Here is an 18,154-nt window from a genome sequence, read left to right on the forward strand (position 1 = left end):
ATGACTGACCTCTCTGCGGCACAAACTGCTGATTTCCAGGAGAAAGACAAGCCATGAGCCATCCTTTTTCTTAATCGTAATTAAAACAAAACCAAAGCCACTCAACTGTTTCTATATGTATTTGTTTGTACAAAATAACAACGTGCACTCATCCTGCTATGTTTCTGGACACTGAACACTAATGTAATAAGAATCTGAATGCATTCAGTTCATCTACTGTTGAACAGAAATCAGCATCACAACAGTTTGGATAAAAAAATGTTCTGCTGCACAGACCTCCAAGTAAGCTGACAAAACAGATTCAGATGGGGTGTCTTATGATGGAAAAATTAACTGTGATAAAGAGTAAAATGCCCCTTAGATACGTTGTTTTCAGAGTCATTAAGATGCAAAAGGAATTAAAAAAAATGCCGTCTCCATAAAGTCCAAGCACATGTATAAAAAAGCAAACAAACCTGCCTGGATGACTGACTGTTTGCAATACTGGCTCTGGCAAAACTGGCTTCTTTAGTTGATCAGTCTTGCTCCCACTGTGCTATACAGAGCAGTATGATGCAAATAGATCTGTGGGTTTTAAGAAAAATGGAGCAAAACCAGCACGACACACACTGAAGTTCGTATCAAAGAAAAAAGCATAACACCAGTTATTTCCTCTTGCAAACATTTTAACTGTTTGCCATTTGCAGACATTCTCAATCCAATACAGACTGCATCATGTCTGACTCCAGCAGAATGTCTCTTGAGAAAGCCTGCCTTGATCTAAGATTCTCATACTTGGGTTTTAATTTTCAGTCACATTTACAGGAATCTGCTTCCTCCAATTTCCTAACTTGAGAGTGCATAGCTTGAAATATGCCCATCAGCTATCATATGACTGCAAATCAACTATCAACTTATCCAAGAGATACACATTCTCAGGTTTCAGAAAATAATTAGGCACCCCAGATTCTCCTGCAGCTTCCAGAAGAGCAGATGTCAACAACCACATCAACAACCAAGACCACTGGTCCCATCCAGCCTCGCAGCTCCTGTACCCCGACGTCTCAGCGATTCACGGAATTGCTACCACAGTAACCAACAAGATACATGGAAATGACACAACAAACCCACAGCTGGCTGCCTGTGTCCAGTTTCTGCTCTGAGCTGAACTCCTACTCACCAGGCTCTTGGTCCTTCGTGGATATGCACTCTCTGATGGACTCTGTTATGCCAAGACTAGCAGCAGTGGGCAATGGACCAAGCAAGGATTCCAGTGCAGGGGGTCTTACAAGAGTTTCATTTCCATTTCTGCATTCCCCATCTTCATTTCTTTTAACTCTATCTTTCTCATTAAGTTCATCATAAAAGTCCTTGTTTAAGTGATTAGCAGCTGCTTCTAGTTCCTCATCTTCTGCCTCCTCGTCTCCAAGAATGCTAGAGGCATTATCTTCTATAGAATCTGTAAGGGGGAAAAAACCCAACAGATCATTGCATACCATCTGTTACAGAAACTAAATAAATACAGAGGCGCTCACTTAAAGAATAAAAATCTTTAGAGGAAATCTGTAAAAGAAATACACAATATTTTAGTTCAGTGTATGAATACATGGAATTTCCAGATGCTCTTCAAATTCATTACCTTGACTATTAAAATGTATTTTTGTGACTACAGTCACCATTTAAAATAGAAGCATCATCTTATCATAATAGGTAAAAGGGGCTTTGTGAGAGAAGGCAGCTATTTCCTGGTAAAATTACTAATTAAAATTAGCCAGTTCAACCTGCACAAAGCCCTTCCAAATGGGAAATCAACTGGGGAATTTGGTGACAGAAGGGTCTAGATACTGGTCCATTATACTTTTAGTGATAAAAAGAAACATTCTCAGGTGCAGTGCCAAGCTTATACTGCACCAGCAAAGAAAAACAACTGAAATCATTAATGAACTATCCCTGCTATGAACAATGTGGTTGTTTTGAAGACTGATTTATGAACCACCTATTTGGCAGAGAGAACCCCAACGCAAGAGATCTTGTACTATGCAAGCATATATATATGATCACATTTATCACCATAACGTTCATACACTCCAGACTGCCAGATCTGAGCTCAATACTATTTAAGGAGTCATAAGACTTTATAGACTTACCATCTTTAGTGAAATTTGCAAATACGCCTTTTGCTTTTGGTCTACTGTTTTCTAATTCACTCTCTATTTCATCTTGGTAGCTCGATATTTCTCCTGTGGTGTTGAAATAAAAATAAAAACTCAGCAATCATCGATGCAATATTGAAGAAATGAGTGATATGTTACAGTAAACACAACTCATACCTTCAAAATCCTCCAGCTTTTTTGATAATGCCTTTTCAAGCTGAAATGACAATATACAAAATAAACATGAAATTACCAAAAAAATATGTACAATTTTAAACTGTTTGTGAGCTGTACATAGAGACAGAGAATAGCAGGGTATTTCAAAAGCATAAGCAGGTTTTGAATCACCACTTAAATTACTTTGTAGCATCAGACAGGCATGACAGACAGGTCTCAAAACTGACCAATTTCAAAATGTTATCTCCCCCATCTTTACACTTCAAAAAGAGCCTCCAGTCTGGCAAGCTGTAAATAAAAGGCCTCATTCTCCAGCAGTCAGACCCTGTGACTGTGCCTGTAGATTTGAGAAGTGCAAGGACAGTGCTGAAACTGGAGTGCCCACACCAGACAGCACAAACTGGTGATGGCAGAGAGAAGCTCTGTCCTGCAGCACCTGGCTGGCTCTTGAGAACATCACCAACAACTCTACAGACCTTTAAATGATAGCACAGTTAGAAAAAACCCTAACAAACCAATACTATAAGAATTGACTATGGCAGCAGTAAAATCTTCTCCTCTGCTGCCAGCTTTAGTTCATTATTTGTAAAGAAATTAAGCCACATGAGAACTAATTTCTGTGGAAGTGGGTGTTGTACCACACAAAACCACCAGCAGACTCATTCAAGTAAATGGGTTATTGTTTTCATATCTATTTTTAAAAAGTTCTCTGTAATGGCAATTCTCCTAACCACAGGTACCACCTTAAAAACAGTGCATGGTTTCTAATCCCATGACATTTTTAATTGGGAATAACTATCCCTTTGCCAATAAAGCAAAAAGTATCTTTAGTTAATGGGTACCATATGCACTAATGCTCATCTCTCTCTCAAGAACCTCAAAATAAATGTACTAAATCTTACCAAGGGCTGGTCAGTTAGGATTTAGCATTAGCTAAATTCAAAAGGGATTGCACGGAGGGAGGAATAAACCACAGAGAGCATCTGATTCAGATTTTACCTGCTGTATCTTCAATTTTTTTTGACCAGCTGTAAAAGAAGGAGGATCACATTCTTCCTCCAAGTCAATCTTCATAAACTCATCTATGGTTAGCTGACTGGTTGGTGTATCTTGAAACTCTGTCAACCTATTAACAACAAGCAACATCTATAAGAACTCCTTTGAAAGTAACAAAATTTGCAAACTGCAAGCTATGGAATAAACATGTTACCCTTAGCAACTCTGGCTCAAACACAGACTACGTTAAAACTGAAGTGCTACTAATTGTTTCATCTGCTGCAAAGAAAGTATCTTTTCACATCCCAAATTAGCTTTTGATTTATTAGAGTATGTAACGTACTTTTTTTTTGATGAACAAAGACTGAACAGAAATACTGCAGCTCCTACAGTCAATTAAGTATAGACAAAACTAAGACAAGAAACAAAGCTCATTCCTCCCCTCTCATTGCTTTTGTTATCAACAGCAACAAGACAGATTCACCAAATAAAAGATCTGTCATCCTGGTTTAGAAGTTTGCTCAAAAATCTTGCTGATATGTCATCATGATTAATTTACACAAAGCAAATGTTAAAGTAACATCTCTTAAGCAGGCTGGAAAAAGGACAAGAAATAATCCTCCCAGAGCACACAGAAGCAGTAGTAAAAGAAATTGATCATTTGCACATCACACAGATTAAATAGATGGATGAATATAATTTGACAATAATAAACTTTGGATTTGTTTAATGTTTGCATTTTAGAAGTTCCTACCTATGTGAGAGATTGGACTGGCTCCATGGGGAATTGCCATGAAAGCAGATGAGTCTTTCACAGGAATTCAATCTTAAGTAAGACCATGTGGTCATAACTTAATTCACAAATACCAGCTTTTTATACAGGTGGCTGAGAATAAGCACATCCATTTTACAGATGGAGAAAATGAGACAAAAGGTTAAGTACAAAGCCAGGTCAGGAAACGTCTGGCAGAATGCTTCTCTGACAGAAAGTGCCCTTTTAATAATATCAACATTTTCCATGGGAAAATGGCAATGATGGGTCTGCAGCTGCTTCGCTGGAATATTCCTATCTTTCAGAGGAAGCAGAGCTGACAACAGCTTCCATCTGCAAAGCTAGGAACTAAAAATGGTGATCCAGTGCTCTCAGCACAGGACCTTTCTGCATTTCTCTCCCCCTAAAAACAGTTGTGGTTTTCTCCTCAGTTCTCTCCTCTCTACCTCTCGTTGCAACAAAACTCTCACTGAAGAAGGAATTTTCTCTAGGACAGAAATTCAGTTTCTTGCCAATACCAGGGTCAAAGCCAAGAGCACAGGGCCACATTCTCCTACTATATCCTTATCAGTCTCTGTGTTTCTTTCTTTATAAATTGAGTAGCAAGACAAGACAGCCCATATGGAGGGGGTGTAGGTACGCTGCAACTGCAGGACACTTTGCCTGGAGACATCCCACTCCTGGAACGGGGGCCACAGGCAGCATCTCATGTCATGAAATGCACAGAGAGAGCCAGGCACCTCTGTGTGACTCCAACAGCAAGCAGCACACTAAGCCCATGCACGGCTGTGACAGCCAGAGTTAGTGCTGCTGAGGAGAAGAAAGCCTTTGAAAATTAGACTTGCTTTTGGAATTCAAGCATCTCCACAAAGCCCCAAATTAGCCAAGTACTTAAGAGTGACTGACAGCCCAAACCCTTCCCTCAGAGTACCAGAGACCAGCTCCCTCCTCCTCTCTTTCAGATCAAATTGGAAAGGAGAGGAGGATGCTGTTGGCAGCAGCAGCACCCAGCTTTTAATTAAAAGACTAGAAATCTTTCTTGGCATTAACGGGCTTCCAGCATGCTTTACCCACCTTCACGGAGGGAGCAACATCTATCAGGCTAGAAGGAAAACCTGGCTAGGGCACTATTATTACTGTTATTATTATTAAAATTCAGGATTCACTTAATGCCAAACCCATACATCATTTGAGGAGCATGGATCTTCCCAGTCACAATCATTAAAGAAGAGCCATCCATCTCTCCACGAATTAATCAGATACCACAGGCAGCCCCACTTCAGCAAGATTCTTCCTTCCAACCAGCCTCACCTTATTAAAATATTACTCTCCTCCCAGTTTTAAAAGCCAAGGTGCACTTTGGCAAAGACACCCAGTTTGTTTATGCAACACTTGCTCTGAGGCCGAGATGAGCTGCCAGAGCCCCACCAAAGCAGCAGCAGCTCTGTGCGTGCTGAGCAGCCAGGAAAGCACCAGGAGCAGAACACATGAAGACAGGCTGGGGACAAGATGACCATGCCTGGGTGCCAGCACCTAACTCCTGCAGACACCTCGGGCTCTGCCTGTCCCTGTCCTGCCCACGGTGTCCCCTGACTCACGTCACGTACCTGCCACGAGCTCCAGCCCAAGCCCAGCTTCCACCCCAAGGCAGGATGGGCTCTGCCAGCACCTTCAGTGTGGCTGCACTAGGACAGGGCAGAGCTACATCGTGTTTACTGCCAAGGAGCTCAAACCCACAGCACAGCACAGTTCAGCCATCCGACCAGCACCCAGCCCCACGCCCCTGCCCTCCTTTCCTCCGTCCTGACCCAAGCCAAGCTGACCACCCCAGGTCAGGGTGGTGGTGATGCAAATTTAGAGCAGCACGTTATTTTTTCCCTTCTCTCAAGTCCTGCCCCTACAGCTCTAACCTCCTCCCCAAATGAGGAACCACTCCTGGTGGTCAGGATCCCAGCTTGAGCATCGTCTCCATGGGAGAGCAAGCTGCACACTCAACAATTTCTCCTTTAACTTGATAAAAATAAACACCTGTGTTTGCCAACCACTCGCCTGCCTCAGCGTTTTACATTGGCTGATATCCTGTCTACATATTTTTAAACATTTCTTTAATTTTATCCACTGTTTGGACACATGCCACCAAGGCAACAAACTGATGCTGCAGCAGTCTGCACCACATGAAATAAAGCAACATTAGTTTGGCAGTTAAGAAAAACTGACACAACCTTAATTATAAACACAATAACGTCAGGGGCAAGGGAGTGGCTTCATGAAAAAAAATAGCTACAGGCTCTTTTTTAAGTCCCACATAAAAACGCTATCCAAGTTAATCTTTTACTTTTGTTAACCTAAAAAAAAAAATCTAATAAGAGCTGCCACTTTAAGTTATGCACAGACAGAGGGAAAATAAACAGATATACAAATTAAAATATTATTTCCTTGGCACAAATTCAAAAAGACTCTAAAAATTGAAATTTGGCAGACAAGGATTTTCTATTTATAGTCAAAGCAGAGGCAACCACTAAAGCTCAGGCTAAGATTCAACTTCCAGTATAAACCGTCCTCTTACAGTTTCTCATAGCAAACTCTTTTAAGAAAATTCCTCTGGGAGAGAAGTTTTTCCAGAGCCTAGTGTCATCTGCCTCTAATACCAACCCTTTTTTACAAGGAAAAATTTCCACAGTTGTTGTTTCATCCATTTACAGACAAAACCACACCTCTGCTTCAGATAAAGCACTTTTGTGCACAAACCAGTAAACTGATTCTATTCACACTTAATTTAACTCCCAATAAGGGAAAATGGGTCAATCATTTTGAAGTTACACCCAATGTCCTTTTTACTTTGTTTTGTTCCAGGGATACCCTCCAGTGGAGACTCCTGAATCCAGTCTACAGTGATGGAAAAAACCGACTCGTGTGTGCAGCTGAGGGCTCGGGTTCAGTGTTTAATTCTGCAGCATTGGGGTGCAACAAAGAACACAAAAGAACAAAGACTTCTGGACTCCAACTCACAAATCCTTCAAGGAGCCCAAGTTCAAAGCCCAAGAGGGACTTCTGAGCAGAGCCCATTCAGGAACAGCCACGGTGTCCTTCTACCTATTCACAAACAGCATCGAGCTCTAGAAAGCAAGCAGCAAGAGAAGAGATATCTCCATACAGAAGAGCAAACAAATTACAGCTGCCGAGACAGTTGTTTTGTTAAAGAGGGAATGTGGGGTTTAGCTTGAGCCATACCTGTTGTGAGAGGTCTTTTTAAAGTTCTTAAAAGTATTTTATCAATGGATTAGAAAAATAATAAACTGAATATGCCACACTGTTAGCAGAAATATATGAAAAAGAACCTTTATTGCAAGATAAATTGGTGCTAGTAATTAAACTCCCCCGAGTTTCCCCAAATTAACAATATAATTAAAACTGTAAGTAATAACTTACATGATATCTATATAATCTTAAGTGTCATATCAACTACAAATATTCTAGCAATAGAACAGCTGATTTGACACCTCAGACAATTCCAGACTCTGGAAAAGGGATTTACTTTTATATCTTAGTGAAGAACCAGAATATTGCAGAACATCCCCACTGTTTTAATTTAACCCTCATCACTGCTTCCTGCCACTCCAAACCTGTGCACCCATAGCAGAGAAGCTCAGAATTCACACTTGTGTTCAAACCATCACTATTTCCAAACTACAAATCTAACAGTCTATTGCATCATCCTTCTCTCCTTATTTTTTTTCCAAGCTATACAATGTTTACACATGAACTATTTATGGAAGTATGTAAACACATACCCTAAAAGTGATACTTAATATAGAACAGATATCTGAAATAATTATTAAATGCTTCCTACATGACATAATAAGAAGTTTTCCAGCAGCCACCAGTAAGTAAATAAACAGAAGAGTAATCTCCTGATATGTAAACATTGTACATGTATATAATTTTACATGTATTTGCAGTAATACAAAAGGTAGTTTTAAGCCTGTATCAATATCTCATTACTAAGGGTAAGGACAAAATCAGAGGTGATCCAGTTGATATGGTTTTACAACTTACAATTTATCACCCGAACTGTGCTAAATTATTCTGTCTGTCCCCAGCCAAATGCAACTGTTAAAGAGAAATATTCTCCCTTTACACAACTTCCAACATTAATACACATCACCTCTTTTTGCAATGGACTAAGAGCATACACACAGTCATTTACTTCCAATTAATAGGTGACTGATAATTTATGGGGCTCATTTGTTGGCAACTCTCTGATGTTTCTCCAAGTATTAAGAACAGGTATCTCTAAAGATTGTACTAAATAAAGCACCCTTTAGAATTAGTTCCTGTTACCTGCTCACACCAACCCAGAGACTTAAAACTGTCACAAATTCATTAACATAAATTTTAAAGCCCTCATTCTACAAATGCTTACAGAGTTAACTCGCATTAACACTTGTGACCCACTATCAGCCTCTGGACGATCCCACCAGCACCTCCCTGGCCATTCCAGAATTCTGTCAGTCTAAACCACCTGAAAATTATTGTTTTTCCCCTCTGATTCAAATGCTCATACCATGCTAATGAAACAAAATGTGTTAGCATTCCTTAAAATTCTGCTTCATTAGCATGGTACCTGTACTGTGGTCTGTCAAAAGCACTCTATGATCTCCTGGAAAAGAAAAATAGAACTGTTTAATTTCTCAACAGGCACTCAGATGAGGAAAGTCAAATATAGGAAAACTATTTACAAGATCTAAGCCTGAGTTAGTGCAAACAAGTTACTGATTGCTTCAAAAGTAAGAATCACCAAATAATTTTGAAATTATTAAGTATGATGTACTAAAATATATTGGGAATCTAACTGATGTATTAACTTGCTAGCTGTATAGAAACTGGACTTATAAGAAGGAACACTGCCTGTGAAATTGGATTCCTCAGAAATAAAACCTTTTTTTTAATTCAATCAGAACATCAACTTAGAAAGGTATGCAGCATCAGCCCACATGGATCAAGCTGTATTTTACTCACCATACTAGAAAGGTTTCTGAAATCATCTGTAAGCCACTTGAATTGATTTAACTGGAGACATGAGATATTTCTCAGTTTAGCTTATGGCAGCCAGCAGAGGAGCTGCTCAGTTGCTGAGCTGAGATCAGAGCAGACACCACCACCAGGCCCTTCACATGAAATAAATTTCCTGGCGTTCTAAACGCTTCTCTCCACATCACACTTCAAGCAAGAGCCCTGACACGACTCTGACATCCTGAGCATCTTCAGCCCCTCCATGCTCAAACACCTCAGGTGGGCCAGCTCTCCCTGATTCGCTGGATACCCTCTACAGAATTTTAGCATGGCTGTACTTGGATCACAGCCCAACACTGACTTCTACACGCCTTTCCCTTCAGTCCTGGCCTTGATAGGGATTTGGTGTTTTGAGCAACAACAACCTCACAGCCATCTCACAGCCACCCATGTCCCTGTTACCTTCCCTTCTCATCCTGACTCCAGACTCCTGCACAGATTGGCTCCTCTCTTTGCCTGCTCTCTCAGTCATCTGTCCAGCTTGAGACACACACAAGGTTTATGCTAGCCACATATTACAGAAATTAAAAAAAAAAAAAAAAAAAAAAAAAAAAAACAAACTGCAGGCAGTACATTCAGAACATTAATCTCTATGCATAAATCTTTAATTTTTCCAGAAAATTACCACCTCAGTCATTGAAAGAGCTGTGACAGGGTCCCCAGGATATAAGCAAAGGACCCCATTTATGAAAGTCCCTGCAGCATCTACAACTGGTAAATGAAGCTCCTTCGTAACAAGTCTTGCCTTCCTTCCCAAAACATGATGAGGTTGTGAGAAATAAACCATTCACCTCAAAAATAAGCTATTTAATAAACCCACTCCAGCCTTTTGTTCCAATTTCTTCCAAATGAAGCTTTACTGCTTCTGAAGTTCATCACAAACAAGTTTTTTAGCAGATAGTACTTTATGGAACTGAGAAGTATTTTTTAATGCAAAAAGCAGCTCAATTTAAAGATAAAGTGAACAAGTCAAAGCAGCAAAATGCAAATGCTAAGAAAGATAAGCTGATGATTTTTTTTTTTTAATTCTATGGAAGAAGTGCCTAAGATTTTCAAACAGGCACAAGGACTGCACAGTATTAGATAATGCACAATGGACAAGTATCACAAAAATTACTCTTACTGAAGATAACACAAAATGTAGAATGCAGAGAAAGCATGCAAGAGGTGAATAAAAAGATGAAGGGACAGAAAATTTAAAGGTTAAAAAGACAGAGGCAAAGACAGGTGCATTGAACACAGGCACAAATGTGAGGACTGAACGAAATAAAAAGACTGGGTTTATTAAAAGTTAATTCCTGCTACCTCCATGGATGATTACATAGAAAATAACAATTTGACTAATTAGCTAATATTTGTACAGTACTTTGAATATATAAGTGATATATAAGTTAATATAATTTCAATTAGACTGGAAACGAGATAGAATTATCAATGCATTTATTAATATTTAATAAGTTCACTTTCAACAACAGCAACAAGCTTTACATTTTAATTGTGTGCTTCAAAACATAAAGCTGGAAGGCCCCTGCAAAGTGACTACAAAGTTTTCTCTACCAATATTACCGAAAACCCACTCACATTAAAAATAAACAAGCACTGCTTTTTAACCAAACCAGTGCCAAATTAAGAACTCTTGGTTGGAAGATGAGTGACAGCACACGTGGGCCATGCTTTGTCGCTTTTTCCTTCCAAAATAGACTCCCCTGATGACCAGGTCGTGAATTTTTATGACCTGGAGATACTTCATATTTTTGTGAACCTCCTCCCAAGAGCTACTCCTCCAGCTCAGAGCAGAGAAAGGACACAGCCCAGGCAGTGGCTTGGTGCTCTCCAGCTGATGGACAGCAGGATGAACTAATCCAGTCCCACCAGCTGCTCTGCCAGGACCACAAATAGGGCTTTTCTCAGGGAAGGGTTGCCACCCCTTGCTGAGGGTCTTCCCTAAACATTTCCAGGAATTCTCAATCAGGATTTCTAAAAGAGCATCATTCCTGCATCCTCATCCACACACTGCTGTCCCCTCCAGGCACACCCACACCATGTGGGGCCTTCCCTTGCAGATTTCTGCCACAGGCACCAAAGCAAACCCAGCTCCCAATGGTCTGTGCTTCCCCAGGAAGCCAACTGGGAGCTAAATCAAACCACACAGCAGATCCTGCAGGCTGGAAGTGTCACAATTATCTGGACTCATGTTGGGTTTCCCTTCTGGAGCTGTCAAGGCAAAGCCATCAGCAGTGAGCACAGCATCCAACACCTTCATAAAAAACAGTAGCAGCTACTCTTTACCAACCAGAGTAACTATAATTAAAAGGAAATAAAACTGCACATCAAACTGAGAAGCAAAAGAATTTTTAAGAATGTGAAATAAGTTCTTATTCATTTAGACAAATTCTATTTGATGGCATTTTGAAAGGAATTCTTGAAAGAAGAGGAAAAACACCAGAGTGCAGAAAGAGTTATTCAAAGGTATTTTTTTTTATTTGCCTTCGTTAAATACTATATAACGTGCTCTTATTTGAAAAACATCAATCAAATTTATAGATTCGTGATAAATAGTTGTAATTATAGCTGCCTGAAAATAATTCAGCTGTCACGTTTACCCTGTCAAAGTAAATAAGGCTGTCATTTTAGTTGATGTGTGTGACTTGAGTAAACATTTCAAAGCATGAATTTTGAAGTAAGATTTTCTCACTTGAAACAATTCCTCAAATTAAGTTCCCTTCCAACTCTAATTTATTATGCTTATTTTCTTAGTAAGTACAAACTCTTTAGCTATTTAACCAAAGCATCTTGGAGTAGATTGTGGTGCATAACTCATTAATCATACAAAATGCACAACTGAAACACATGACCTCTTGGCCAGAGAAAAAAAGGTGGCATTGGTACTGCCCCATCCTTATAGCTGTAGTACCTTGAAGCATTTAAAACACTTTAGATTTATCCCTATACCACCCATGCATAGTTGGAAAACAACATAATTCCTGTTCCACCAATGAAGATCTGGGACAAAACCATTTTCCACAATTAATGAGTGAATATTTTTAACAAGTATTAGGCTCAACTGGATGTGCTTAAGCTGATCCCAGCAAGGTGAAGAGAGACACTAAGGAAGCTTTCCAAAGACAGACCTTGGGGAAACAAACATCAGAATATAATGGTGATAGAAGAATTTCCAGCTGTGGGCAACAGAAATCATGGTATGTCTGTTAGCTCATTTTTAACTCAACCTATGGGGAAAGAGTATGTTACAACTTTTCAAAAGTAAAATGACAGAAAGTGGGTATTTGTTTACATCATTAAACTCTGGAAAATATTATTTGGTCTTTAAAAAAATAAAAAGGTACTTGGGAAATTCCCAGGGGATCCTTCACTGAACTTATCATTAGGTTCACTGTGTTGTCTTCTATGTATCAGCAATGCAACACTACCAAAAATGAACACTTCAGCAAAATATTTTGAAAAGTTCTGTTCAATAACAGCTTAAAGACAAGACTTTTCATCACTTGGCTTCTGAATTAATGAAAAAAAATCTCACAGTAGACTGTCAGCTTTGAGAATCAATAAATTATTTTTTCTGAGGACATGACAATACTGTTAACATTACTGACATAGCATAATTTTGCCTTCAAGTCTTCACCTGTTAAATAGGCACAGTGCTCCTTATCATCTTTGCTGAGCATTTGAGGCCTTACATAAGAGGCAAGATGTTAGTACTTTAAAATGACCAGCTAAAACATATACTTATTTGATTCATGGCACTTAAAAAAATAACCTGGTTTTCTCCAATATTTATTTTAGACTATATCACTGTTCAGTACTGTAAACCAAAGATAAAAGCAGTAAGACTGCACTGACCTTTTCCTTAATGTAGACTCACAAACCTTCACCACCCTGATGACCTCTTTAACAGTCCGTCGGAAATCATGCATTCTTGCTGCCACTAGCAGAGCTAGGGAACAAGCAGAGAAAGTTTATATCAAAAAGAGGGAAATTTCCTGAAGAAAAGCAGAAAACAGTCAGGTAACTATACCCTCTCTATGTCCCTGTCTTCAGCTAAAGAGTTGGTAAATGCCTATGCTCAGCTGTGTCCCTGAATACTGGTGACGGACCTGACTTCACAAAATTTGCTTTCTACCCGCTAAGCCAAGTGCAAGTAGCACCTTGAAAAATTCTGTACTTTAACATTTGGGAAACCGTGGTTATCTACAGCACAAGAATATTTCAATAACCACTTATTTACCATCTTTTTAGCAGAACTCACTGAATTATGCCCAAAGTAAAAAGATCTCCAGAGAAACACTGAATGTGCCTAAGCTGGGCTCCTCATTGCTGCGACTACTATCCCTGTCTTGCTAGTGCCCAAGTGCTCTCCTGCAAGACCCTCTACACAGCCAGATAACCAGTTGCATTTACATGGTGTCTTGATTCAGATCACCAGCTCTGTTTTGAAGCACCACCCCCACTCATCATACAGTAGCTCATTGCACAGAGCAGTTTTAAGGCATAAAAAAGTGCTTTTTTATAGAGGAAACAAAACCAGAGCTCAGTGGTGTGTGTTTAAAGTGCTCCTAACAGGAACATCAGGGCTGAACTAACAACTGGTCATTTGAGCTTTGTGTGGTACAGACTTTTAAGCCAGGGAGCCAAACTAAACCCAGTCCACAGTCCAACATGTGAGCTGCATATTGCATGGATGGATGGAGGGGGCTCAGCACCACCTGCTTCCATCTATTGATCTGTGTCTGTTGAATTAAATTACTTGCTCGTGTGGATACAGCCCATGTAACACATCAAAGAGCAGACTGCTCTCCCATAGCCTATATTCAAATTTTTAGAAATGTGCAACAATCAAATACTATTAACGAAAAGGGGCTAGAAATGTCAAAAAAAAAAATTTGTATAGTCCTGGGTTCTCAAAGTTTGAGCAATACTTCTCATTCATGGATAAACATGTAAGATGTTTCAAATAAAATAAAGCACATACATGATCTCTGTGACTAACTACACTCTTCGTTACTCTGACCCCACTGGCTACTATCTTTTAACCTGGCCCTCCTAAACCCAGAAGTTTTGTGCAAGCATCATGACAGTGATGGACCTTGGAAAAAGACGAAGAAAGAGAAAAAAATAGTTTCACAAAACAGGTCAAAGAGGGCACTTCTTGCATAAGACTCTGTGTAAAGACACAAATCAAAGTGCTTGTACTAATGGTGTCATTTTAGCTGACAAAAAAACCTTTTAGCAGCTAGAGCCTGCAGAGTGGGGGCAAGAAAAGCACCAGAAAAGAGCTTAAAAAAAAATTCAAACTGTAAGCTACAAAAGGTCTGAGCAAGTACTGTAGGAGCAAGGGCAAAAATGAAGTTATAGTTTCAGAAACTATTTCGATGAAGACCTATATAATCTGTCTGACAGAACCAAACCCCTAAAAGGTGGGTATCACCAATGAGGAGGGGAAGGCCTGGTTTGGTCCAGGCTTTCCCATCCCTTGTGCTGGCTGGGAAGGGACACGGGCAGGCTCAGCCGTACCTGCCCCGCAGAGCCCCGAGGGCCGGCGCCCGGTGTGCATCCAGTCCCGCTTCATCCTCTGCAGCAGCCGCAGAGCCGTCATGGACACCTCGTGGTTCTTATCCCCAAACTCCAGCATGTGTGCAAAGCGGGGAATGTACAAACACGGATCTGCAACAGAAAGCAACACAGTTATGCCTAACCCTAACACCGATGTAGGAAATGCAGTGCAGCGAGGCTGCTGGGCTGGTCTGGCTTCACCTCAGCAAACACAGACTGTGCTGCTGGGTGGATCCTCTACCACTGGGCTTTAAAAGCACTTTTTTAGGTAACCTAAACCAAAATCATTTCTTGCTCTCTAGACAAGAGATGTTTAAAGCATTGGACAAACATTCCTACACGCCTTTCAGCATCCAAGGCTGCACACGCTGTCTGTGACACGTGAGCAGTGATACTGGTACCAGGGAAATCATGCCCAAAGTGGAGCATTTACAAAAGCTTTTGAAGAATGAGGACACGATTTAGGCCCAAAATTTCTAACATCTCTCCCAAAACGTCTAACAGCTCTCTTCCAACATCTTTCAAAAAGTAACAAGGTAACTTGCATGCTTCATTTCAAACCTAACTACCAGCTAAACTTGAAAAAAAATTAATTTGCTTAAAATCCTCCCTAATAAAATCTAGTTACCTTCAAAGTTAATTCCAGCTGCTTCTCAGACTCATATTCCAATAATACAGAACACTGTTTATTACAGACACTGAAGCAGACTTCCATCAGCAAAAAGTGTTGGAACACAATTAACATCATTAGCACTATGACAATTTACATCGGCCACAGATCTGCCTCCAGATGTATAAACTTATTTCAGGCGTTGGTGTTAAAGCTTCAAACTAACCAAAATATGTCAGTACAGGCTGTGCTCTGCCTAAACCAATTTATAATTTATCAAACAATCTTGTAAAAGCTACACTTAACACATGTTTACTCTTAGTTGAGATATCAATTTCTCATTTCCTGCCAGCCTTTTATCACTTGACCGAAAATCCATGATGTACGGTAAATTGTTAACTATTACTCTCAACTCAATTTCCTCTGCTGATCCCCTATGTGGGCACTTAAACCGATAAAGATGAACATTCAGCTCAAAATACTGTAAAAATCTTAGGGATTTACAGCTAATCAAAGCAGCTTCATTTAGCACCAAGTTCTAACAATGATGCCCTGTTGCTATCCATAATTACCAAGATCACACCATAGGTGATAATGCTTGTCAGCCCCGCAGAAGCATTTAAATGAAAGCCACTTATAAAACAAGAACTTCCAACCTCAAATTCCCTCAAAACCGAAGAAATTCCAGGTTGCAGTTCTCTCCCAAACATGAGCCAAAAAACGAAAGGTTTAGGAGAACTTTACCAATCTCCATTATTCTAGGGACAATTGTTCTGCACTTCCAAGTATGACTTTATGAAGCTGTACTCTAGAGAAATTACATATTCCAAATTCAACAACAAAAAACCCAACCTTTCAGAAGCCATAGACTGGGGTTCAACATACGTTTAAACTTTGCTCTTGGCACTCCAGGAACATGGAGTAATGCCTGGTTTGCTTTTCCATCTCTTCTTACCAGAGAGTGCCCAGCTTCAGCTCCTGCAGCCACCAGAATGGAGCAGACAGTATGCTGGCCACATATTTCTTTAAATATACATCACTTATTTCCATACCCCCACTAGGATGAGAATTACAAGAGTAAGGAATTCCAACATCAGTTCAAAGAGAGACAATAAATATCTCCTCTGGGTCTGGCCTTTATTCTTGCCCAAGACAGTGGCAAGAGACATACCCACGGCATCTTGGTTTCTATCGCCAGCTTCAAAAGGTGTTTCTTTATTTCTCTATTCATTCTTTCAACTCAGCCTGAGCTCTGGAGATGCCAGGGGATGGCGGTTCCACTGCATTCCTAAAGCAGTCAAACCCTTGAAGGATCTTTCCTGCAAAAGGAGTTCCCCTAGCTGAGTCTATTGCTTCCACAATCCCATATCTTGGAATTATTTGTTCCAAAAATACTTTAATAACTAATTCTGTAGTTGATGAAACAGTTGGAAATGCTTCTGGTCACCCTGTTATCTGACATACTATTATCAGAAAATATTTCACCCTTGCCAATGGGGGTATTTTGGTAAAATCCACCTGGCATCTTTGGAAGGGACATACAGCCCAAGACCTCCCTCCCCTGGCAATTTTCTTTGTAGCCCTGTTACTGGTTTTAGCACAAATCAAGTAATCTTCAATAGCTTGCTTTGAATAGATACAACAATTACACTTACCATGGTTATGGGTACCCTCTAGTAATTGTATTGAATTAATAATAGTAATACACAATGCAAACAAATAGGCTCACCTGTAGGAAAACCCCCTTTTCAGTTATCTCGTCAATCAATCCATTATTTATGTGGAGTCAAACTTTACAGGACTGAAGTTTGGCCAGTTTAATAATACTACCAACTGGAGCAGAATTACCACCATTCTATTCACCACATACCTCACCAGATTGCAAGGAGAAACTCTCAGCTCTCTCTTTGGAGCCGAGTTTCAGAGCTGAATTTCAGGAGCATTTACACGTTTGCATTGTAGCCGTTCAGACATTTGTGCTGGCATTCATGCCCACAGGTCATTTGACAAAACATTGCACATCGTTAATTTGAATTCTGAAGCTACCAAACAGTCAGAAAATGAATACGTGGGTGGGTTTTAAATAGCAAGCCTTGAAGAAACAAAAAAAAAAGTAGCACAGTGAATATATAAATCAGAGGCTAAGCCCAGGTTAGCATATACATGTCCTGCATGGATGCAAACATTTGAAAATAAATAAGTAAGAACTGTTAGCAGCTGCAAACCCCAAACACGCTGCTTCGTTCCAGAGGCACCAACGGGCGCCCTGCTCGCAGGAGAGTCCCTTTGACTTTGGGTGACCTCTGGGGCTGCAGCCCCTCCACACGCGAGCAAGTTACAGTCGGGCAAAACTCCGGTGGTTTTCCTCACAGGGGATGTTGGGGGCCATGAAGCAGAAATCACAAGAAAAGCATTATTTCGTGTTTTAAGAAAGGAGCATGTGTTCTGCTGAAGACTTTCCCTTCTCTCCTGATCCCAACTCTGACTCGGAACTTGGAATTTTGGAAGAACTTTGATGCCACACAGTCACTAAGAGGGGATGTAAGAACAAGTTCGAGTCGGGCTCCACAGACTGCTTCCTACTGAAAGCGGCAGGGCCCGCAGCGGGTCGCCCCCAGGGAACGGGCACAGAAATGGGACAGTCCCCGCAGAACGATCCCGGAGGATGGGCGGGGAGGGCGCGCACAGGGAGGGCAGGGCGGCTGCGGGGAATCAGGAGGAAGCCCAGCAGCGTCCCCCGTCCGAGCAGCCCCGCCGCGGCCGTGGCCCCGCGCCCCGGGCGGGCCCCGCGGCTCCCCCGCCCGGCGCAGCGCGGAGCGGCGGCGC

General features: G+C 40.7%; 1 protein-coding gene across 2 annotated transcripts in view; it reads right to left on the bottom strand.

Annotated features, from left to right (window-relative positions):
• Positions 1-18,154, bottom strand: part of BRF1 (BRF1 general transcription factor IIIB subunit) — a 170,854-nt gene that overhangs the window by 70,038 nt on the left and 82,662 nt on the right. The window contains exons 1-7 of one of the 2 annotated variants that reach the window (XM_072930494.1): positions 16,214-18,109; positions 14,680-14,829; positions 13,009-13,102; positions 3,309-3,435; positions 2,310-2,349; positions 2,127-2,219; positions 1,160-1,438 (exon numbers count right to left, since the gene is read on the bottom strand). In XM_072930494.1, the coding sequence (XP_072786595.1) occupies positions 1,160-1,438; positions 2,127-2,219; positions 2,310-2,349; positions 3,309-3,435; positions 13,009-13,102; positions 14,680-14,797 (751 nt within the window). In that variant the 5' untranslated portion in view covers positions 14,798-14,829; positions 16,214-18,109. Of the gene's footprint in view, positions 1-1,159; positions 1,439-2,126; positions 2,220-2,309; positions 2,350-3,308; positions 3,436-13,008; positions 13,103-14,679; positions 14,830-16,213; positions 18,110-18,154 lie in introns of those variants that run through there. The other variant, XM_030275131.4, reaches the window with a different exon arrangement.

Source organism: Taeniopygia guttata, chromosome 5 (assembly GCF_048771995.1).
Source record: "Taeniopygia guttata chromosome 5, bTaeGut7.mat, whole genome shotgun sequence".
Lineage (NCBI taxonomy): Eukaryota > Metazoa > Chordata > Aves > Passeriformes > Estrildidae > Taeniopygia > Taeniopygia guttata.